The sequence below is a fragment of the Haemorhous mexicanus genome, chromosome 6 (assembly GCF_027477595.1).
Source record: "Haemorhous mexicanus isolate bHaeMex1 chromosome 6, bHaeMex1.pri, whole genome shotgun sequence".
NCBI lineage: Eukaryota > Metazoa > Chordata > Aves > Passeriformes > Fringillidae > Haemorhous > Haemorhous mexicanus.
The window spans coordinates 51,850,266-51,874,499 of NC_082346.1; the positions used below are offsets into that span (position 1 = coordinate 51,850,266).

Here is a 24,234-nt window from a genome sequence, read left to right on the forward strand (position 1 = left end):
GCTCCAGCCCCTCAATGTCTCTCTTGCTGTGAGGAGTCCAGAACTGAACACAGGATTCGAGGTGTGGCCTCACCAGTGCTGACAATCAGGGGGACAATCCCTGCCCTGCTCCTGCTGCCCACACCATTGCTGACACAGGCCAGGATGCCATTGGCCTTCTTGGCCACCTGGGCACAGCTGGCTCACATTCAGCTGCTGTCAGATGGCACCCCCAGGTCCTTCTCCACCAGGCAGCTTTCCAGCCACTCTGTCCCAGCCTGTGACGCTGCCTGGGGTTGTTGTGACCCAAGAGCAGAACTGGCACTTGGTCTTGTTGAATCTCACACCATGGATCCAGCCTGTCCAGATCCCTCTCCAGAGTGTTCCCACCTTTCAGCAGAACAGCCCTCCCACCCAACTTCATGTTATCTTGTGACCAACAACTCCTCTTGTGACTGGCTATTTTTGTCTTATTTATTTCTCATTGTTACACCTTAGTAAATCTGATCTCCTACAAAGAATTAGATTAATTTACTGTGATTTGATATGAAAGGTCCAGGCAGGCAGTCAAGCATTTTCTGTTTTTCAGTTATTTGTGAATGGTTTGTTTGACTCTTCATTTCAAGATTTTTCTAAAACTGAAAGTAGGCTGAGTGGTTAGGCTGAGTGGTTTTCTCTCCTCTAGCCTGTCTCTCTCTTTTTTTTTTTTTTTTTTTTTTTTTTTTTTTTTTTTTTTTTTTTGTGGAAGTGTTTTTTCTGGGTTTTGTGGAGCTTAATTTAATTTTGAATGGTTTTCAAAACATGATAATTTATCATCCATGGGACAAAAGACAGGCTTAAGGAAAATACCTACATAGAATTTCCACTGAGCCCATCTTGGACCCTCTCATTTACCTATTTTCCAATCTGTTGTTCTGGTTTTATTACTCATCTCTATCTCTGCAGCTCATTTTCTTAGCTGTAAGTTCAGAGTTGACATTTTTACTGAAGAGAGAAGCAAAGTTGACATTAACACTGTGACCTTCTCAAGATTCCTGTTGAGGAACAGACCAGCATTTTTCTTAATATTCTAATACTAATAAATTTTCTCTTATGTTTTACTTTGTCACTAGTTGTGTTTCACCTTTCATTTTATTCCTAGACTGTTGACACTCTAGGATGGATACTTTGTTCAGTATACTTTGTTCATATACTGTGAATTGTCCTATTTTTTGTTCCTTTTGTTTTTGTTTGTTTTAACAGCACTAGCCGCTCTCTCCAATTCCTACTCCCCTTTTTACTGACATTATGTAAAAATCTAGCACTTCCACCTCCAAGTGTTTATTGCAGTCTGCTGTCCTGAGCTCCATGATTTATGATGTTTGTGTTCTCCCTTCTAACCATCTGAGGCTTGTTAATTCTGTCATCTATTTCATGGTCACTCTGACAGGTTACTTTGCATCTGCACAATCTCAACCTGTTCTTCCAGGCTGGCCAGAAGCACAGTCAGGGGCCTTTTCCTTTACTTGCTTTCTTTAGCTTTTGTAGAAATGGATATGTCACCATAAGACTTTGTCACCAATATGTTCCTGCTTCCCTGTTTTCCCAGTGGTCTGGATGATGGAAGAGTCCACCCCAAACCTGCGCTGTGCTCTTCATATTTTTGCCAGTTGCCCAGAAAATGCATCATACACCTTATCTTTGTGACCAAAACATGACAATTTGCTTTCACCTTCAACATTTTAGCAGGTTTCTATTCCTGCATCACCTGGGATTCAGAATAATATCAGTTATCCTTGACACACAGAGAACATGTCTTTGTTTTATTTTTCAAAAAGAGCCTAACAAGATATATAGACTTATGTCTGCTAAATAATTAAATTAGGCAGTATGGAAGCATTTAAAGTCTGGTACCTTCTCAGTCAAATTATCTGTTGGTATAAATCCCATGACTTCAGTATGGTTTCTTAAGCAGAAAATGACCTATATTTTCCCCTTGAAAAGGAACAAAAATTACATGTATTTTCTTAAAATCTGAAGTTAAGTTTTGATTTTAATTTAGGAAATCACAAAACATTTGGACAAATTTTCTGAACCATGTAATTATTACTTCAAATATTATATCCAGGCAGTCCATATAATTGCAGAGAAAAATAAACAAGATTATGAGAGCAAAGACGAAACCCAAGACAAAGAAACTCACTTTTCAGATCTTGTGGATACTGCATTATAATGCAATGAGGATTTCCCTTTTATATGATTAATTCAGATTTTAATAAGTAAATTCTTCTGCAAAACTGCAGTCAATTTTTCATCATTAATGTAGAAGTTAAAAAAAATGTTCTTCCTCAAGATGAATGAAGAAAAAGATATAATATTATTGACTTTCTCTAAACCAATCTCATATGATGGATTTATGAAATGAAAATAATATAGAAATTCCTTGGACTGTGACAGGAAATACAAATCAAGTGAATGGAAAGGCAGTTGCACTGAAATAAAGACATTTCAGAAGATAATGGGTTCACTACAAAAGGGTCTTCTGTTAAGTACTTCCTATAATTCTGTTTTAATTTCTTCTCAACTGTTTTCAGTGGAGTACCTGACAAGAGACAGGCAAAGATGCGTGTGGATACATCATGGTTTTGTTCACTGGTAGCTGAAGATGTATTAGGGCTGTAGGCAAAGCAAATGCTTTGAGGGTTGGAAGGATGGAAAATTCCTTGTCCAACATGGAGTGCTGTTTTCTGGTTAGTACAGAACCAAAAGAAACCAAGAAAAACCTCCAGAAGTGACTTTTAATGCTTTAGTTCTGATTTAACTCATTTAGCTAAAAGGGAAAGATCATCCAGCCACAGTGCTTAAAGGCATAATACCTACAAAGATCAATCCATTGTGTCTTCTGGGTCTCAAATGTGATCAGGAAAGGTCTACTAAGTCGTGAAAAGCTGTGTTTAGTTCTATATTGCCTTTGCACTGTTTCAAACACATTTTCTGGAAAAGAAAGCATGGTGCCAGGCAGAGGGTTACATGGCTTCAGATGATCTGTTGACTGGAAGTCCAGGAAATACATGGAAAGGATGACCTAGGAATCAGCCACATCTTACCATGGCTTTGAAAGAGACATTCACACTCCTTGCTGGTGGCTGGGCTTGTGGGTTTGCATAGCATCAGGGGTTTGTGCAAATTATAGGTGAAGATTCATTTTTAAAATTCAACAAGCTGATGTCAAAAATTTTTCTCAAGGAATGCGAGATTATCTTTGGTGATGGCAGTAGGCCTGAACACACAATTACTTGTGTTCCCTTGTATTACTCCATGTGGGAATTGCTAAATGTTTCTTCTTGCTGTTAGAAAAGGAAAAAAAACCCCTTTGTTTTCTTGTAAAAGCTTTCCCCACCACCACTTTTTTTTAAATTTTCTTTTTCGATTTAATAAAATTTGGGGCTATAAAAGGAAGGAAGAGGGATGGGCAAAGAATTCTGGCAATGCTTTTCTTAGAGTTGTTTTTTTTTTTTTTTTCCTTCTGCTCTAAGGTCCCCACAACAAAGAATGAATAATAGGTAAAATTTCTCAAAGGTCATAAACCTGGAGCAAAATTTCCAGTGCCTTCCCAGATAGACAGAAGTATGTGTCAAATAGGCATTTAGTTTTTATGTGGAAGTGTTTGGTTCATACTATTTAAAGCCTGTTCTAACATGAGAAAAATGGTAAGTCTCACTTCAATTTGTGGAAGTTGATCTCAAAACACATGTTCACAGAGCAGCAGATACCAAAATGAAAAACATCTTCAAAATTCATTTTAGAGAACTTGAATAAAGCCCTTCTCTATGTTAGATCCTCATCCTTGTTCTTTTTAACTACAGCATGTCTTATGCCTCATGTGCACTGGAAATCAAATTCAGAAATTACATCATTTGCTACAAGAGTAATGAGTGGCTGCCTTAAGGGGTCATCTCCTATTCTGCTACTTCACAATAAATCTGAATGAAATCCTGTTTCAATGAAAGTAGTCACTACAGGGAAATAGAACAGAATTTAATCTCTAAATTTTAATGCTGAAACAGGAAAATGAAAAGTTACCATTCTAAAAGTACTTTTGGTGCATCTGCCCTACTTTACAATAATTTAGAAGTTGATATATTTCCCTAAATTGAGGAATTGTAATTTATTTTATTTCCTTGTTATTTTTCTAACCTAAACCTAGAAAGACCTTTATAATTGTTTTTGAGAGCATGGGAAATACCATACTAGAGGAAAAAATATTTATTGTCTATAATTTTCCTCCAGCATAGGCCAACAAAACTGCTAAGATCCTTAATCCTTATAACATGCCCTTTTGGGGGAAAACCATACAGTGTTACAGGTTTTAAAGCTGCAGGACCCATTTCTGAGCAGAAAAAAAACAGATAATGAGGATACAGGAGCATAGATTCGCCCCAGGACAATGGGCAAGGCATCTCTGCTGTGTGTTGAATCAGGCTATGCATAAAATGGGCTCTAAAATTGTTAGAATGATAGAGGGGATTTTTTTTTAGGAGCTTTTTTTTTTTTTTTTTTTTTTTTTTTTTTTTTTTTTTTGCTACAGGAAAAATAGCAAATTTTTTTTGGTATAGGAAATCCATATCGGCATTTTTAACTTTTCTTTCTTTTTATCTAACAGGTATTCTCTTATGATTTATTAAAAGGTATAGAGCATGTATTCAGTTAAAACTGTAGAGAAATCAAGTTCTGTAACAATGAAATATTGTACAAAAGGATAGAGAAATATTTATGCAGAATCTTGTGGAATTTTTGTGTGTTTGCTGCATATAAATTAGCCTTATATCTTCACCAGAGAGAGACAAGAATAAATAAGTTCTTTGGGAATAAAATTTGAAGGTTTAAATTATTAGCTGATGAACAAAGCTGAAATAAAAAAAAAACCAAAATAAAAAGCAGAAAAATATCTATTTTCTTTGGTTTGATTATGAATACCACTGTTCTTTCTGATATTTATGCACTTGAAAGTGTAAGGTCTAGGAGATGAACAGCATTCTAAGAAATGGGAGGAAACACTTTTCTAAATTCAATATGAGTAAGGATTCTCTCCTTGTTCTGGATTTCATCACACTAAATTCCACCAAACAGGAACTTATTAAGGAACTTTTGCATAACAGTACAAATGAGAAAAAAAAGTTGCTTCATTTTGTTCAGCTTGAAACAGTTTAAAGAGAACTTTTAATCAGAACTTTGACTCTTAATAATGATCACCCATGCAATGGTGATGTACTTTATGAGAACTGGTTGGGAAAAGTTTGTACAGTAGATATTTAGAAAGAGAAATACAATGTCAGAGATTAAATAAATTATGGGTCTAAGTATTTGTTCATAGTATGTGTTCATACCTGTTAAAATATTTCTCACTCTAAAAACCAAAATATATTTTAGTGAAAATATTCCTAGCAGATTCTCTTAATCCTCATGAATTTGTGTATAGTACATTAAATTACAAAAGAAAACAATAGAAAACAGTATTAGAAGACCATTAAAGCTGTGAAGAAATAAAAGAGCCCCAAATTTGGATATATAAAATTATTGAAAGAACATGTAAACATCCAGAGAATGCACTTCCTGATAACCTCAAAGAGGACTGTTGAGCATGCAACTCACTGTGTATCATATTAGGCTTGCAATTACAGGCTGAGGTTTTCTGTTAAATGACATCTTCCCCATAGATTATCAATCCTCTAAAATTATCCCATGACCCCTCCAGTTCTCCCTTCCTCCCCACACCCCCAAGTTCACTTGCACATATTAGAAACTGTAGTGTAATAAATATATGGAATTTCAAAACACATGGACAGGCATTTTTGCATTTCTTGTAATTTATCTGTGAAAATACTACCTGCTCTTCATTTTCTGCTGAGTTTCACATATATTTTTAAGATATCATAAGATATCATAAGAAGATCCTATGTTGAGGAAGTAGTATATGCAAATGGCATTCACAACTGCTACACCCGTGGCTGTATTAAAATTGTATATGCAAGTATAATGCTGTCACTGACTGACTTTGAGGATTTTAATCTTCCATTTTAAGACTATTTGGTGGCAGCTGTTTGATAAAATAAGTACTTTATATATAATTTGAAAAACTTAGCTGAGAATAATATGATTATCTGAAACTGACTGCAGAAAAAAATATATGCAGTTGGAAGGAAATAAGCCTAAGTAGATGAGAACTTTACAGGCTGTGTCTTCATAGGAGATAATTTTTCTTCAGAGAATATAAATATATTTTTCATCCAGTATTGGGAGTAATAATACAGAGGAAAACTCACAAAGTGTGGGAATTATGTTTTTACAAAAGGTCTAGCCTTTAAACATGCATCTTCTAGAACAAAGTCATTCAACATTTATGGAACTGTTTGAGGTTTCCAACAGGTGTGGAAACCTGTGGAAACAGCATGTGTCTACAAAACAAAATCTGTTAAAAGTGATTTAGTGTGACACTCCTTGTGCACCAAGACAGCCACCCCCCCTTCACTGACTATAAACCTCAAGCTGCTGGAACAGAGCCAGCTGAGATCCAGGGCCTCCTCAGAAGGGTCATTGCCCAGGGGCTGCTCTTGGAGAGAGGCAGATAATGTTCAGCTGGAAATTACTGACAGATAGTGTTCAGCTGGGAAATTACTGTGGGACAGCAAGCCTGGATTATGCTCTCTGGTATCTTTGCTGAGTTAAGATTTTCCAAAACCTTCAACCATAATATTCACAGAACCTTAGTCCTAATGTTTCCAATAAATTTCAGGCTTATAATGGCATTGCAAGCTAATTCAGGGACTCTGCTTACATTTTCAACCAGCTGAAAGTATCTAGCCTTTGACCATTGTCCTTCTCTAAATAATTCAGCTTTATGGTAAACAACTAAAAACATATTGTCCATTAGATCTGCTGTTCAAAAAGCAAAGAAACAAGTCTTCTTTCTCTATGCTAAGAATTCCCAATCAGATTCTAGCAAGATAGCTTATAAAAGAAGTTTTTTTTCCAATATATGTAGGAGAAAAATAAATAAACAATTATCAGAAATTACCAATTGTGAAGCTGAATACAGAGTTTAGGAAAATGCTCTATTAGCACAAGAAGTTAATTCTTCAATATAAAATGCAATAGAAAAGCTTGAGCTTTTATGGTTCCTTTGAAACCAGTTGCTAAAATTTTTAATTAAATTTAACTATTTAGGAGTATTTAGGATTCAAAACAACTCTTGTGTAAAATGTTCATGTTACTGAAGGCTGCCCAAGAACAGGAGTTTAAGATGGAGTCTGGAGAAAAATACATTACTCAATTGAAATTGTAGAAATTATTGTATGTAGTTAGGAGGCAATTTCCTGAGTTGGATTTTGTCCAAGGTTCTGCATTTGTCACCTGAAGCTTATGGGAAAGACCACACAATCTTTCATGAGCACAAGTAACCATGACCTTTGCTTTAGTGCCTCAGGACAGCAGATTCAGAATAGCTGCTCCTGACAAAGTGCTGGTACAGAGTGCAGATATGGGTAACAATACTATTTATTCCTTGCTTAAGTCCCTGATTTTGTTGTTCTTGGATAAATGTAAGAGATATTAAAAAAATAGAATAACTATTAAAAAATCTGGTAAACTAGAGACAAGAAGTGTTACTTTTTGGTGAAGATTGTGAGTTTTCAGACCTAAAACCTCCTATTTTGTAATGTATATGGTACTAGCATTTCCATAACTGAAAATTTGCTTGCTGACTTCATAAAATGGTGGGGCTCTTTAAAATTCAGTATGGCAAATGTGCAAAGCATTGTGCCAGAACCTAGTGTTATCTAAAGATAACATCATTCCAAAGATGAGGATAAAAGTACAAACAAAAGACCAAACAACAGAATATTCTCTAGGAAAAAGAAAGACCAAAACCAATTAGTGGCTCTCTGTGGACTAAAAAGCAAAGCTTTTTTTTCTGGATAGAACTGTTTGAGTTTAAACAGTGTTTTCCATCTGTGGATTGCAAGGCATTTTATTAATGATAATGAAAACATCACAGTGTCTTTTTGTGGGAAGTAAATGTTTTGTCTGTTTTGCATATGGGTAATGATGATACTGGCCCTCATCTTCCAATACTGCTCTTGACTACTCCCTTCAAAAGCTGCAAGTTGAAATGAAATTGAGTTGTGATGATAGAAAAAATAACCAGGTTTTTGGACTGAAATCCTTTGAACCTTTCCAGATTATTTGTCATAGGACTGTCACAGGAGTGTGCTTACACTGTGAGATTGCTCATTGTGTCTAGTTAAGCCATGTTAATTAGAAATAGGACTACAGACTCATTGTGCTATTACAGTCCTCTTTACATGTAGCTTGATTGATATTTTATGGCTCTGTCGAGTTAATGAGTCACATGGGATGCAAACATTCTTTTTGTTCAAAGTTAAAAAATATCACTGCACATACTCTGTGAAGTGCCCTGGAGAAAGAAGTGGTCACAGGTGCTCTATAATGCAAATGTTGTATGAATGGATGACTGGGCTGAATCTTCCATATGTGATCTTTTCTTTACAACCCCAAAAATTTATATCATGCAATGCATGAATCAAGAGAGAAACTGATGTAAGATATCTGTGGTTCATTTAATTTTTGTTTTATAAACAGTCTAGCATGCAGTGAGAATGATTGTAATACCTTCATAATAAGCATTGTCTTTTCCTGAAGGAATGCAATCATAGAAAACAATGAGAGGAAATAAAGCAAAGTCTTTCCCATCTGTTCAAGAGGTGCAAAAGTAAAAATCTCTTACAGCTAAGCTTGGGAACAAGTTGGGTACTTCTGATAAGCAAGAGAAACTAGGTCAGAGTCAGACATTCACTAGATGACCTCCTGAGATTCCTTCCTACCTGAATTAACCTATAAGCTTATATTTGTAAAATATAATAGTCCCCCACTTGTTGCCATTACATCCATGGTTGTGATCCCTTTGTGATTCTAGTTGGACATCTCTTACACTCACTGGATGAGCAGTACCTGGTAGAAAACAATGCATGTTATTAAAAATGAAGCCAGGAAAAATATAAACTGGTGTGGACTGGGGAGTCAAAAGGAGTTAAAGGCTAGCACTCTCAACTTTTGCATACTTTTGAGCTGGAAATTGCCATTCTGGTCAGAGGAGACAGCGTAACCATCCACAAGGTCATAGCTAATACCTACCAATGCAGTGCAGAACTACATAGCTTAAACAGCTCCTCTGGCAGCTTGGTGATGGTCACTTATCATTTGAAAATGGCATTGAAAGGGTGAAGCAGTATTTTCTGAAACTGCTCCAGCTCAGATTTCAAGAACTCGACCCAGTCCTTGGTGAGAAAGTAGTTTGGTTCTAGATATCCAGATCCCAGGTGCCTCTATGGCATGTAGCAAACACAGAACTGAAAGAATTGCCCTCAGTAAGAAATCTTAATGAAATCTTAGTGCAGAAAGACAGGCTAAAACTGTTTAAAAAGATGAACAATCAAATTAAAATAAATCTCACCCTTTTTTTTCCCCCCAATTTTTGCCAGGAATTGGACCAGAAGAGAATTTGAGCTGGGCAGTTAATTCCATGACATGATCAAGTTGCAGTTTGGGGTATCTTCTGCCTTCTTACCTGAATTCAGGGTCCCAGGCTGTTTGCTTCACACCTTTCTCCTTTTGACATGAGTTTCAATGCTGTCATACATTTGCCTCCTCAACCAATACCTCTAACTCTCTTCCCACAGATCGTTTTTTCCCCAACATGTCATTTTTTAGCCCTGCCCTTAGCCTTTCTTCAACTAGTTTTATCCTTGATTTGGCCTTCAATCATCCTCTTTCTATTTCACCTCCATTTTGTAATTTATCTTTTGGTTTTGGGGTTCTGAGGGGTGATTGAGCAGTTTAGAACATTTTTTTTCAAGGGCTAATGGACCTGGCTCACTTCAGAGTGGACCCTATAGAGTTCATGAAAGTCTGAGGGAAAAAATGGCATTATATTGATATATCCTGGCAGTTTATTACAGTATTCCCCCATCCATCACATGCATGGTGGCTGAAAGGAGTGTGTTGTAACCTTCTCTTAAAGCAGCAGAAAGACCAGAATAATTTTCCTTTAATAAAGGGTTTCTGTTTCTGAACTATGAAGAAAATTCTGCCTCTTTCTCAAGCTTGGCACTTTCTCATATTTAGGCACTTACACTGAGCACAGGGCAATAAATAAAAAGCTGTTTGTCATTTTAGATTCATGTTGAGCCATGTGTTGGCATGACATGGACATGTTTAAATACAGGTTCTGCTCTTTTACAGGGAGCACCAGATAGCCCAATGGCAGCATGTCCAGCTCTGCAGTGTTTGAACTGATTTCATATCTGAGATAAAAGAACTGTTTGAGCTTAATCAAAATTAAACACAGTTCTCTATTTTCTTGCTGCTGCAGCTACAAGTAGAAGTGATCACAGATTTTTATTTTAAAATATGGCTGAACTTAAGGCACAACTGAATCTTGAGCTGTAGACTCAGATTCCTCAATCTCATGAACTGGGACTTGTTCTTTAAGCACAAATAAATTTATTCCAGATATGAATATGGATATGCACAGAGTGCATCAGGATTTATGTTTCTGGCTAGAAATAAAAGTAATGTTATTGTTAAAGACACCAATTTTCACCTCTGTTTATCTTTGTGTTTCTTGTTTATTGCTCTTTCTCTCAAGGCTTTGCACCCTGGACAGTGCTAACTTTTAGTAGCTATGTTTTTTTAGTATTTTCTTTTTGGTCTTGGGACTGTTTCACATTTTGATTATATTTCACCAAGGAAATAGTGCAGGATATACTATTTAATGAAAACAACTTGCTAAGAAACAGAGAAAGAATTGCTTTGATGAGGATTCTCTGAGCAGGATACAAAGAAAAAGAATATTTGGAGGTCTTTTGTGCTTGGGGAAATGCATGTATTTCATAAAATTAATTGATCCCAGTCTGTCCAAGGCTTTTTTCATGCTAGAATAGTATGTAAGAAAATCTAGATGACACAATACAGCATTATATTATGCTTGTTAGGACCCTGGCTCCTTGAGGTCCTTGTACACCCTTACTGATCCTTCTGACCTTCATAAAGCACTAAAGATGGTCAGAGTCCTTCCTGGGACAGTCAGACTCTCCCAGGACGAGAGAGGAATACCCATAAGTCCTCTGCAAGGGTAGTGTCACCTTCCTATGCAAAAACAACCCTTGGAACAAATTCAATTTTTCACAGTCAGTAGCTGAAAGGCCATGTCTTATGGAAAACTATGGATCTTCCAGTGTTATTAATATCCTACCTTTGGGACATACACACGTTGACCTCTATTCCCAAAATGTATCTTTGAGTGCTGGAAGTATTTTGTACAGAATATAAGGCAAATATTTTTGTACAAAGATTATTGTATCTGATGGAAGAGGGATAATTCAGACATTCAAAATAATTTCCAGAGGCAGGTGCACTTTGTAGTGTCAAAACATTGAAGTTCTTGATGCTTAACAAGATAGTGACAAATTTCATGGCCACTGACCTCTGTTTCTGGAAGAAGCTACTGATATCTTATATCTGTCTTTCTAATTTTTTTCTTCTCCTATTGCCCAATGTTTAAATGCACCAGTCTTTCAAAGGTTCATTCAACACCAGACCTCTTCAATGATTACTCAGGCTGGTAACCCAAAATAGGTACCCTGGGCATGCTAAAAATACACAATGCATTGCCAGCATATTTAGAAGTCAAATGTGAGTTGAAAAGAGGAGGTGATTTAGATTTCTGCCATATAACAGCAGAGGCTTTATTGCAGTGACAGTGCTGGTGTGGCCCCTCATCTGTAGTTTCAGGCCAGAGTATGCTGGTGTGCACAGAGCACTGTGTGCTGCACCAGTGGCAGCTTCTCTGTGGGTGGAAGTGCACTTTGCTTGCATGTGCTGACTTAGATTATGCAAGTGCTGCCTTTTCATCTCAGGGGTGCTGCATGTGGTGCTCTGGAAAGCAGCCCTGTGCCAGCGAGATGGCTCACACAGCTCACCAAATTGCAAAGCTGACAAGGAAGAGGTAGTTTTCTTAGGGACCCAGTAGGGTCTGAATGGAGTTGATACAACTCAAGATGTCACTGAAAGTTGCTGGACTGGGCCGTGGGCTGGGATTTTCTCTTCAGTGCTCAGAAAACTCTGTTTTCAGCTTCCTATCTGTGGCTATTCCAGAGTCAGTGGGGTTGCTGTGCATCTAGAGAGTTTTTGCCTTCCACTTGGGCATCAGATACAGAGAGAGAGTAGTCAACATATCTAATGCTCAGGGACATAAGAGCAAATGCTTCTCCTACAGGATGAGCCCCCAAAGCTCCCTCAAATGGAATGCAGTTTTCCATGAGCATGTAAGCCTAGAATACTCAGATTGCAGCAAAATGCAGAATTGTGACTAGGGAAAAGAAAGGAATACACAAACTAAGTGCTACAGCATTTTGAGGCAAAGCCCTGAGCTATATCAGTGATTTTTTCTGTGCCAAGGATGTGATATTTGCTGTGTCTGGCATGTGCAGTTCCTCAGAGCTTAATATGAAACATGGCTCTGTTTCTTTTTCCCCATATTTTCAGTGTATAGCACTTTGACTCCAACCTCTCTAACAACAAGGTGCAATGGAAACAGGAGATAATTGTTTTTTTCAAAATATGATGTTTTCACTGATTGGAAAGGGCTAGATCAAGCTCTGCTAAGGGGAAAAATGACCCCAAGTATAGCTGGGTTAATAACTAGAAAGCATTAAAGTCAAGAATGCTGTGTTCTGCAAGATTTGGGGGCACTGCAGGTGGGTAGTATGGGTGGAAAGTATGAAAGGTGACGGCTGGACAGCAAATTCATGCAGCTGAGGAGTTTCTTTGTTTTCTGCTTGAATAGCTTTTGGCTCAGTGGCATTTTGGTTTGTGACTGGGCTCATCATACAAATAAATGGACTGTTTTCTTTTTGGCCCTGAAGGGAACAGGCATGTGTTTGTGCTGCATATATTATCTGAGCAGATTCAGACCCAGCATCACACTGTCACATCCAGGACAACTTCAGGTCAGAGCAGGGTTTCAACCAGCTCCTTCCAAGTTGTTTTTGGTGGTTTTGTGATCTAGCTGTGTTTTGATGCCCAGGGACAGAGGAGCCAGCTGGCAAAGGTCCTCATCCACAGCCTCTCAAAATCTAATTTAATGGGCTTCAGGGAGATTTGAATTAAGGTTTTTAGGCTGAAGTTCCCATCACTTGGTGCCAGTAATTGGGTCAGTTACTCCAAAGTGTTCAGTGCTTATGATTCTTGTCCTTCATATTCATATTTTCCAGAGAGCCCAAAGACCTGTTACATTTAAGCTACTGGGAGACCAGTCACAAACATGCTGTTTGCATCTAGGGGATGCAGCACTCTTAATTGTTCATTCTCCATATATGCTCCAGAAAATATTGATAATGATAAAATGTTCTGCAGTACTGATAAATACTGCTTTCACAATAGATCTGATACATTTCTCAGGAGAGCAGAAACAATTAGAGAAGTTGTGCATACTGAATTTCCTTTCCTCCTTCCTACCTGTTTGCTGTTAGTAAACAGAAAGCTACCAATTTCTTCTGCACTCTGGCATGCTAGAAATTAATGGAGTAAATGCACATGCTGTTTTACTTTGCCAGAGACTGGCTTATACAACAGATTTTTACTCTGTAAGACAGATTTTGCTGTATTTGTGCTTTTTTCAACTCCCCCTGAGGAGTATTAACTCAAAGCAATCACAAGACACCCATCCTTGCCTGCTGCTTCTTGAACTGCTGTATCCTCTTCTTTGCTTCTTGCTTTTCTATTTGAAGCTTTTTTTATCCTTTCTTTTTTTCTTGATAAGGGAACAGCAGCAACCAAAACCATAAAGGGTGTCTCCTTTCCTAAAATAATACCTATTTGATGTGAGAAAACAAACCCACAGAACTCTTCTGTTCACGTAGGATTTACTTTCAACAACTGTGTTCTCTTACCCAAATGAAGATAGGTCGAGTGCTCTGTGAAGTACAGTACTGGAAAAGGAAGACGTGTGCACACTTGGAAAATGCTGAGCTGCTTGTGAAGCTAGAGACACTGCATGTGTATGACTTGGTTTTCTAAGCAATCTCCTGAGCTTGAACGGATTACAGTGATATTTTAACAAGGCTGCTGGCATCCATCACCAGCTTTCACTTACTGAGAAAGCTAAAAGATGGAAGAATGTAATTATTTCCACATAAGCTAAGTGCTAGTGGCTGATTGTCACAAGAACTTTGATGCTTTAAACTTCTTCATCTTCTGAAGGCAAACAGGTAAGTCTCACAGGCTTCTCCTCCCGTGCTCGTTTTGCTGAGGGAGCAGGGGCTTGCAGGGGACCGGTGTTGAAGGGTAATGTGTTTGATATGAAGGCAGGCTGTTTGTCTCTGGGTTGTCAACAAGCAGTATAGCACATTGTCATTTTCTGTCTGTCGGCTTACAAATCCATTACCTAACAATAGCTATTGTTTCTTTCCATAGCCAAGATGTGAATCTCACTCCAAATTAATCCCTAACTTTTATACATTTAATACTATTGAAAGAGAATGTGTATATCAACCGTCTGTGCATACTGAAATATCCATTTTTAAATCTCTATGATTACTTCTAGATTGATTACTGTGGTTAAAATAATGTTATTTCATATGAAACATGAGGTAATATGTATAGGATTGTACTTTCTAAAGATGATTTTTGTTGAACAGTTTCTCCCTGAAAACAGGATTTCCTGATCTGAGATCTTTGGGCAGCTTACTTTTCAGAGGAGGTCTGCATTATTGTAGAAATACTGTGGTAAACAAGGGGTTTCCTGTCTTGCAAGCAGGAATCTAACAGCATCAAAAATAGATATTTCTTTCCCAGTCACCCTTGAAAGAACACTTATTCTCTTTGAGTAATGGCATTGCTGTGCCTCTAGAGGTGAGGCTTCCTATCTGAAGACTTTTAACATAAAAGCCCTTATTACTATTTACGGAAAGAAAAAAGACTCTTTGACCATAAATTGGTTTTGTCTTAATTAAGTTTTTTTTTTTTTGTCCTCTGAGAACATTTGCTACCTTATGTATTATTAGTATTGAAGGGCAAAAATTTTACGAGTCTCTAAGATTTTTGTTTATAAGAATGACTATCAAAGAAGGAAGAATTTTGAGTTAAAAATAAATATTTATACTTGTTTGCTTGTATTAAAATATGGTTGTTTACAGAAAGAATTCATTTAAGCTCCATTTCCAATCTGGCTATGATAATTGAAACAAATCCTGCTGGCAGACACAATTATAAATAAACTTCTAAGAATAATTAGAAGTGTAATTAAGAGAAGACTGAGTTATTATCACTTCCTCCTCCGTATAATAATTCTGCATAAAAACATGAGAAATGGCTCTCATTAAAATCTCACAGCTGAGAAATCCACAGAAGGGAGTGAGACATTAAAACAAAGCATTGAAGATGTGCAAATACTGTGATTAATTAATTAAACAGAGATCAGCTCCAAGGAAAAGCCTGAAAGCAATTGGGATATTTAAGAAACAGATATATCATAAAGAGTTAACATGTTCAGGTTGGTTTTGATTTGTCTTGTTTTGCTGGATTTTTGCTTGCTTTTTTTTTTTAAAGAGGAGGTAGCTCAGAGTACCTTGTGGATCTATATTTGTGTATTTTGCTGGTATCATTTAACTCTGTGAAATCCTTCTGAATATCAGGACCTTATTCAGCAGTAAGGCTTTAAAAATACCAATCAATGGAGTGACTGTTTAGGAAGGACTTGAAAAATCCTGGCAGAGGATTGCTGATGGAGATTTTTCCCCTACCAGCTAAGGGGCATTCTCTGTTAAACTTGATAGACTTTCGGAGCTGTTCCAAATAATTTTCACCAGAAGGATCCTTACAAAGACGCCTCTGCTAATGGCTAAAAGAAAACCAAACCAGCTTCTGAGTCTTCTATGAAGCAAAGAATGAGCAGGCATTGGAGAGGTTTTACCAGTCAGAATACTGGTATTCTGGAGATCAGCTGGATTCAGAATAGAAATGCCAGCAGTTGCTTAAATCTGGCTTCTGTCACATTCCTCAAGGTACATTTATTCAAATACTGTGCAGTATCATGACAACACCCATACTCTGTACTTTGGAGTATTGAATAATGTTCAGGACTACTTTGGCTGCTATGCTACATTAATTCTAGCAGCATCCTGTGTGTAGCAATTAAGAGGTTTAGGTGTGAATCATAAATATTCAGGTTATGTTACTTTTCTTAATGCTTGGAAGTTAACCCAGGAAAGGAAACCTATACTTCTTTTGCTAAAGGGGAAAAAAACCAAAACCAAACAAACGATAAAGAAAAAGAAGAAAGAGGAAAAAATTTAAAAAAAAAAGAGGGGAGAGACAGAGAGAAATTTTTGTTCTATGGTATTAAATAGTAATGTCATGTAATACACACCCAAAAGCTTAACAGAACTGTAGTAAGACTAATTTAGCCCGTGTCTGTCTAATCCTTCATTAGCATACTATTATTTTTTTTGCCCAGTGGGTATATTGCCTGTTGAGAAATAATGTGAATATTTATTAAGCAGTAATAACTGTTGCTGCTTGAGAGCTTTTTTTACCATGTGTGAACATGCTTATCTAGAGAAGAATTTCAGGCAGATGATCACCCTTGGGATTCAATGAATTCATGCATTGCATGTCCTATCTTACTACACCGCTCTCCAGCAAGATTTCTGTTTTTCTAATGAGATTCCGCTTTGAGCACAGACACTGCAAACACATCATCACCTCTCAGAACACAGTGCTTGTCTTCTGGAGTGCTTCAATGTGAGCACAGAACTAGTCCATTTTAGCAGCTTCAGAGGGGCAAGGCTGCCTCAGTTTGGTGCAACAGGCTAAGCAGTTTCTGTCTGAGACTGGAGTAGTCTCCTAAGAACACAGCTCAGTCATCTTCCCATAGAAATCAGGGAGCGTTTTTCTACCTGTTTCAGAGGATTAGGATAAAACTCTCTATTTTGACATCTAGCTTGTGTTCAATATCAATTATTTCCCCCAAAAAATACAACTGCCACTGCATATTGTATGTATAAAATGGAAGTCTGGCTCAAGATATCAGTTTTTAAATGGGTTGAAATCACTCATTTATATTTCATTTGTATGCTAAGAAGGTAATTTCAAAACAGATTTTCTTTTTCTAAGGAAACAAAGATGCTTGGTGTTTTCTGCAATGAAAATGGCTGTGCTACTAGCCAGGTAGTCACATTTTTTGTGCATACATTTTTGATACAGCAGTATTGAAGTGTTATTTTTAGAGCTAGGGTGATGTAAGGAAGCAGTGCTGTGTTACTGGTACATAAATTCAAACTGAAGCTAACTCTGCAATGAACAAAAATTAGTACTGCAATCGATTATACTTGCTACACTGATGGAAATTAAGGGTGATTTCATTGAAATCAGTGAATGTAAAAGGTTTACTTTTCCTTAAATGAAATACAAGTCAGATCCACTAATATTTATTTCAGACTAGCTTGTGAAAGTATGAACAAACCCAGCAATTATCAAACACACGCTGTAACCTTTTATCATTCTTTAGTCAGTTGGCAGTTAAGTCGTAGTAAAGCAGCATTTATTTAAAAAGAAAGAGAATAACAAATCATAACTGTTTTCCATTTTACTGGCTTTACTTACCATTTATTTACCACATATGATTTTCTTAGTGTTGTAAGTTTTTGACAACTCTGGTATCTTAGTCTGATTTGCATTGATGGAAAACAGAAAAGAAAGAGACCAGTTGCCATATAGAATATGGAAAATACTTATTAAACTAATAATATATTTAAAATATGTTAAAAAATAGGGTTTAGGAATGCTAAATATTCTGCAGATAGATGAAACTATGTGTATATCCTCTGTGATGCTTTGGATTTTTTTTTTTTAATAAAGGTCTATTTCTTGTGGTTAGATTTTCAATTAATTGGTGATGACCTGGAAATACACTCACTGAAGCTCAGACTCTCTTGCATGTATTATGGCATTTAAACTAAAAAGGCAAGAAATCAATTCAGTTGTTTGTGCTGTAATTGACTGAATAGCAAATGTGACACAGGATCTTGAAAGGTCAAAATGATAAACATGCCCAGAACACTTATTTGTAAATAATTTTCACCAGTTTCTAATAAAAATTTGGTTAATTATTGAATATACCTTTTATTTCATATGTTAAATAATTTTCATTATCTGGGCACATCTTTGTATTTCTGTTAAAATTACTGTATCTTTTACATACAGTACTTCATTTAAAAACCTGATTCACTTCTCAAATCACAGATTCTGGAAAGGTGTGGCTAGCAAGGAGTAAAATGATGGTTTTCCTAGTATTAAGCTGTGGTTGTGAGGAAGGCTAATGTTTTGGGAAGCAAGCTGTTTCATCTGTTTTCAATGTCTGGACCGTGCTGTGGCAGGCAGCTGGGTCAGCTGGGGAGGAGGTTTTCTGTGTCCCTTGGTGGCCTCTGCACTGTGCTGTGGAAGGCACCTGCTGCTGACAGCCACTGCAGAAGCAGTCTGAGCACACAAAGAGCAAGGCTGGTGCACTTCTGCTTCCAGCTCTCTGGTCTTCCCTGCTCCTGGCTTGCAGGGAGAATTCTCCAGAGATTTTTCTGCTTCAAATTCTTCAATGTCTGACAGTCTGTGGCCCCATCTCCCGAGTCGCCAGGGGCCTCTGCTGTGATTCAGGGCAGAGGAGAGTAATTACCCAGCACAGTAAGGAGCCCATCCACCCTGAGTGCCCTCTGTCCCTGCAGCACAGGCATCCACTCACTCCAGAGAAAGGCACTGTTTCCCTGGCCTCAGCCACCACATTGTGCTTGCTGCAGCACTCACTTGCCTTTTTCAAATGCCACCTTTCCACTTTGCCCTTAACCTACACCCTGGACTAGAACACATCAACAGAAGTGTCTTCTTTCTTCCCATTTGTCTCCCTGGGGACTCTCTCTCACTATCAGGTCCTGGCAGTAGAGTCTAAGATCAGAAATGGGCTCTGTCCAGCCCAGTGACATGATTTGTTTCATGTCCCCGTTACTTTGGTGCCCAAGATCCTGCAGCAGGGGTCCTGTCTGGATCAAGGGCTTTGCCATGGAGAGTGCTGCCAGGTTTTGATGGGACACCAGCTGCACCATCCCCTCAGGGAATGAGGGCTGACTCAGTCCTAGCTTGCTCTGGTCCTTAGGCTCACAGGACACCTATTTTCTCAGAGAGGATAATGCTGCTATTGAAAGGATATAAAGGTGAGCAGAGAAAAGACACATAAAAATGGAATAGGAATAGAACATATGCATTAGTCAGCTTTTTCAATGAATAATAAAAAGCATTTTTATGAGATTAAATTCAAGTCTTGTGTAAGTGAAAGAGGGATACTGTACTTGCTTTCTGTAAGATACTGAATTTTATCTAAGCAGCCTTGCATTCTCTAAAAAAATAAACACTAAAAAGTTGCACAAATGTTGACATCTCCAAACCTACCTCTTCTAATTTTTTAAATAATCTGATAGCTCCTTCTTACACACTAGTTTGCTTTCATTTTGAAATCACCTGTTGTTGAGTTTCTTTCTTTCTATGGTTGTTTTGTTTTATTGTTTTGCCCTTCAAACTGCCCTTCCCCAAAACTTCTAATGATATTTTCTCCACTACAAAGAACTTCAACATTGTATGGTATTCTGCTTTGTAACAAATAAAGTACAAAAAAAAGCACATTAAGGTATTAATACTTTGTTGTCACACTTTTTAAAGATTGTACTGTTGGGGATAAAAGCAGGCACCAGCATGAATGTAAATGAGTATTAGTGGAAAGATAAAACAACAACAACTTATCATGCTGAAAGAAATCTTTCTTTACTATGTGTTTGGTGAAATCCATTCATATAGACTTAATAATTCCTTTGCAAGAATTTTTGAAGTCTCTCCACCTCTCTTTGTTCCCTTAGTCTAAATGTTCCCATATTTCTCTGGATGTTGTACTTGGGGAATAAAGAATTCCCAGTATATGCTCATATCAATAAACATATTGGATGAACTGAATATGTTCTGTAATCTGCTTCATACAGCAGTTCTGTTAACAGGATCTCATGGTTTCCTGAGCTCTGAATATGTGTGAAGCATCTGGCTTTGCTAAGAAAATGAGGCTAAACTGTAGATCTTTCTTTATAAAGCATGAACGCAGTGTGGTGCAACAAAGCTATTGTCAGAAAAGTTACTCTCTTCTTTAAGATAACCTGTCCCTTTTCAAGACCTGGTGTTTGCCACTTAGATAGGGCTTACTAGATACAGCTTAGAGTTTGTCAAGGGGAGAATTCAATAATTCTGCTCTGTGACTGCAAGCTAAGGCAGTTCTCAGGGCCTTGCCCTTTAACTCATCCTATCACTATAACTGAATAAAGAGCTGACCTGGCTCAGATCTTTGACGGTAATCGTGCGTGAGCAGTTTGGCCAAGATCTAGCGTTGTACTTTCTGCCAGGTCACAGGGAGATAAACCTTGAGGTCTTTTCATTTCTTACATCTTACCTGTGCAACAGAAAGACAGCTTAGTCAGTGCTGAAAAAATGCCACGATCTGACTAAGGTTTTATACACCACAAGGGAAATGTCCTCTTTCAGACACTGTGGTGTTTTGGGGAGTTCTTTCAGACTCTAGAGCTATAGAAGAGAGTGCCACAAATTGCAGGGTCGAATCCCTTGGCTTCAACCTTGCAGAAATCCTCTGTGTTGCTCCTACTGGGCCATCAGTAGAGACAATTTAGGAGAAACCCCTTTGAGCCAGCTCCAGTTACTCAGTTATCCCATCTCTTTTGTGGACCAAAACTAAATTGCCTCTTTATTGTTCTTCCATGGAACTCAAATGTATTAGTTAAAGCACTTATAAGGTTTTGTCAGAGGCATCCCTTTTGTATCACAACCAGTGTCCAAGACACCTAGACAATTCCTCTTCATGGTTGTTCTGGTTTACGGTGCACCCTTTCAGCCAGACAAGTGTCTGCTCTGTCTGAAGTTCAACATGATAAAGAGGTCAGGAATAAGCAATAGCTACTGTTACTGCAGGAACAGAGTTTAAGTGGCCACGTGTTCAACTAGAAACTCACATAAGAGCAGAGCAAATGACATGAAGCTGTGTCAGAGGAGGTTTAGATTGGATATTAGGAAGAAGTTCTTCACCCAGAGGGTGGCTGGACACTGGAACAGGGTCCCCAGAATAGTGGTCACAGCACCAGCCTGACAGAGTTCAAGAAGCATTTGGACAAGGTTCTCAGGCACATGGTGGGATTCTTGAGGATGTCCTGTTCAGGGCCAGGAGATGGACTTTGATGATCCCTGTGGATCCCTTCCTATTCTGGATATTCTATGTTTCTGTGATAATCGTGGACTTTCTTGTCATTTTAGCATCTTGCAGATGATTTTTGCTTTTCAGAAGATGGCTGCACCACCCTGATTCACCTACATGTCGACACAGGTGGTTGGGTTTCTCGTGGCCCCATGGCCCAGGCCCCCCAAGCAGGGCTGCAGAGGGGCATTACTGTCAGGGTGAGGTCAGGCTGCTCTCCTGAGTCCTGCCAGTGCAGCACAGGCTGGGGGGGCACCCCAGCTCCTCCCTGCTGCCCTGCTGAGGGCTTCTTCCTGACAAAGCTTCCTGCAGGGCAGCTAAGGACATCCGGGTAGGGTGACAGATTCTGGGAGGAGGAGAGGCGGGGGAAACCATCCCCTCTCTCTGCTGCTGCTGCTGCTGCTGGAGCTGTGCTGGAGCCGGAGCCGTCGATGTGGCTCCCCAGAGTTAGTTGCTCAGCAACCAGAATCAATTAATATGCTTTGCAGAAAGTGCAGGGAAAGCCCGAGCTGCTGTCAGCGAGCAAGCAGGAGGCTGAGGGTGACTCAGGATCCCATTCCTGCCTGACACCCATTTGGTCCCACCCCATCTTCTCCAAACACTCCGTTAGCCACTGATCTTTTCCTTTTTCTCCTTCCCTAGGGTACTTTATGCATGTGTCCCCAAATTCTTCAGGCAAAGCACCTCATTGGTCAAGAAGCCTTCTGCTTCAAGGCTTTTGCTTTTAGAGTCTGATTTGTATTTTTTGGTTATTTGTCAGATTTTCTTCAACACTTTTCTAGAAATTCTAATATTCCTGTTCTTTGGGAAGGGAAAGGGATAGCTGGTGTTTTTGTCAGATGGTTTTAAAGATGCCTCAGGATGAAAAGGGTTGTTTGGTAGTACACAGTTGAGCAGCAGCAATGAAAATGCATCATGTGTAAATTGGGAAAGTTTTTGCCTCTTCCTTTGTTACAGATGATCAGCACTGCATATATGAGACCAAAGAGGTAGTACTGATTGTTGTGGAACACCTCGATAATAGAGTAAAATAGGGGGTGTTGTGGGATTTTTAAATCTTCTCCTTTTCAGTGTAGTAATTTCAGGGCTTTGGTAAGGTATTATTTTCTTTTTTTCTTTCTTTCTTTCTTTGATTTTCTTTGGAGTCCCTCTGATGACACCGCGAATCTGGGAATGAAGAACTTCTTAGAGCTGATTGGAAATGGCATTGCGGAGCTGAAACTGAACTGGAGGAAATATATCTCCTGAAGAAGAAAATATAATGCACTGTAAGGATCTGTCTTCTGGTGAAAAATTCAAGCCTAGAGAAAACTTGTCCGCTTTGTTAGGAAGAATGGGTTGGACAATTTTCTTCAGTTCCAAAGGATATCTGAATGCCATGCTGAGCTTAATCTCTGCAGCATGCTCTGTGCTTCTCATCTCTTCCTGATGCACTGCATGGTAAGGCCTTTTTCCTTTCTTTTAATAATAAATATCTGATGTGGTGAGAGGTATAAAAAAATAGCAGTAGTGAAATGAAAATTTAAAAAATGTACAAACGTAACAAAAGAATGATTGTTTGCATGATTGTTTTCAGGAGCAAGTGTCCTGATTACTGCAGCAGCTTTGTAAGATCATTTCTGTATTTCTCCCTTGCTTTCTGACAGTGTCTATGTGTGTGTGTGTGTGTCTGTGCACACCTGTGCTGTCATTTGCACTTGGACTGGAACATCTGCAGCTGCACTGTACATATTTCCATGCTAAAGAGGATGTTTAGGAATTCGTTTTGACATTTCTCTCTTTTTTTCCCTCCCTCCCTCCATTGCCCTCCTCCTGCCTCCTCCTTCTCTTGCTCTGTTTCTCTGGGGTCATGGTTCTATACCTTCCCTGCACCTCAGTTGTGCACTGACCACTAGAAGGCAAAAATGGGAGGTAAAAGAAATCCTATATCAATGCAAGAATGAGTAATATTATTTTAGTAAATGAAAGCTACAGAAAGGTTTTGAATGTCTGCAATACTGGCAGGTACGAAAGATTTATTCTATTTTGTTTCCATGGGAAACAACTACCAAGTGCAGACTTGGATGCTATGTTTTAGAAACAGTGGGAGACAGATCCTCTTACACAAGTCCGAAAGCCGAAAATGTGAATTATTACCCAGGTCATAAAATAAACAAACGACTATGGGATGTTCTCACATCAAGTAACTTTTGCTGTGTATTAGAGGTGTGTTGAGAATTATTAGAAATACATTTAGTGGGCATTGCAAGGTATTTTTTGTTAATAACTGTAATGTGGTTTTGTCTTCCTGGATGAAGGGTGCTAGGGCAGTGCAAGGAGATATAACTACCTGACTTACAAATACTTAGGGCCATTGTCAAGAAATTGCCTAGCAGATCAGGAATTGCACAATTAATAAGCTGGGATGGAAGAGCAGATTTCTTTTCCAGGAAGACTGGTTTATTTGGGTCTCTGTTTTAGAAATTAGGGTAGAACTAAAAGGTGATATAGTGGTGATGTGAAACACATGTGTTTTCTTATGCATCCTGGTTGATCACTGAGTTTGAAAAGTTGAGTGGTTCTTGAGTAAACTGTGGTAAGGGCCTGCCTCCACTCTGAGGGCAACCCCTTAGAAATCTGACTGCTTTTGATGGAGCTGGAAAAAGATCAGGGGCAGGTTTGTGTGGCAGCTGTCATGGACTGTGCAGCTGGATGTGGAGAGGACAGGTCCCTGGCAGCAGGTTTTCAGGATGGGAAGGATAAAAAAAGCCAAAACACAAAAGCCAGGCCACAGCAGGACTCAAGAACAAGAATCAGAGTTTAAATATGATTCAAAAGATGTAATTTTGTAGTAGTTCCCGATAAATCTCCTCCTT

General features: G+C 38.4%; 1 protein-coding gene across 3 annotated transcripts in view; it reads left to right on the plus strand.

Moving 5' to 3' along the window:
- TUNAR (TCL1 upstream neural differentiation-associated RNA) overlaps nt 1-24,234 on the plus strand; it is a 92,833-nt gene that overhangs the window by 41,356 nt on the left and 27,243 nt on the right. The window contains exons 1-2 of one of the 3 annotated variants that reach the window (XM_059850253.1): nt 14,019-14,303; nt 22,525-22,819. The exons of 1 other annotated variant lie outside the window; for it this stretch is intronic. In XM_059850253.1, the coding sequence (XP_059706236.1) occupies nt 22,781-22,819 (39 nt within the window). In that variant the 5' untranslated portion in view covers nt 14,019-14,303; nt 22,525-22,780. Of the gene's footprint in view, nt 1-14,018; nt 14,304-22,524; nt 22,820-24,234 lie in introns of those variants that run through there. One more of the 3 variants, XM_059850251.1, reaches the window with a different exon arrangement.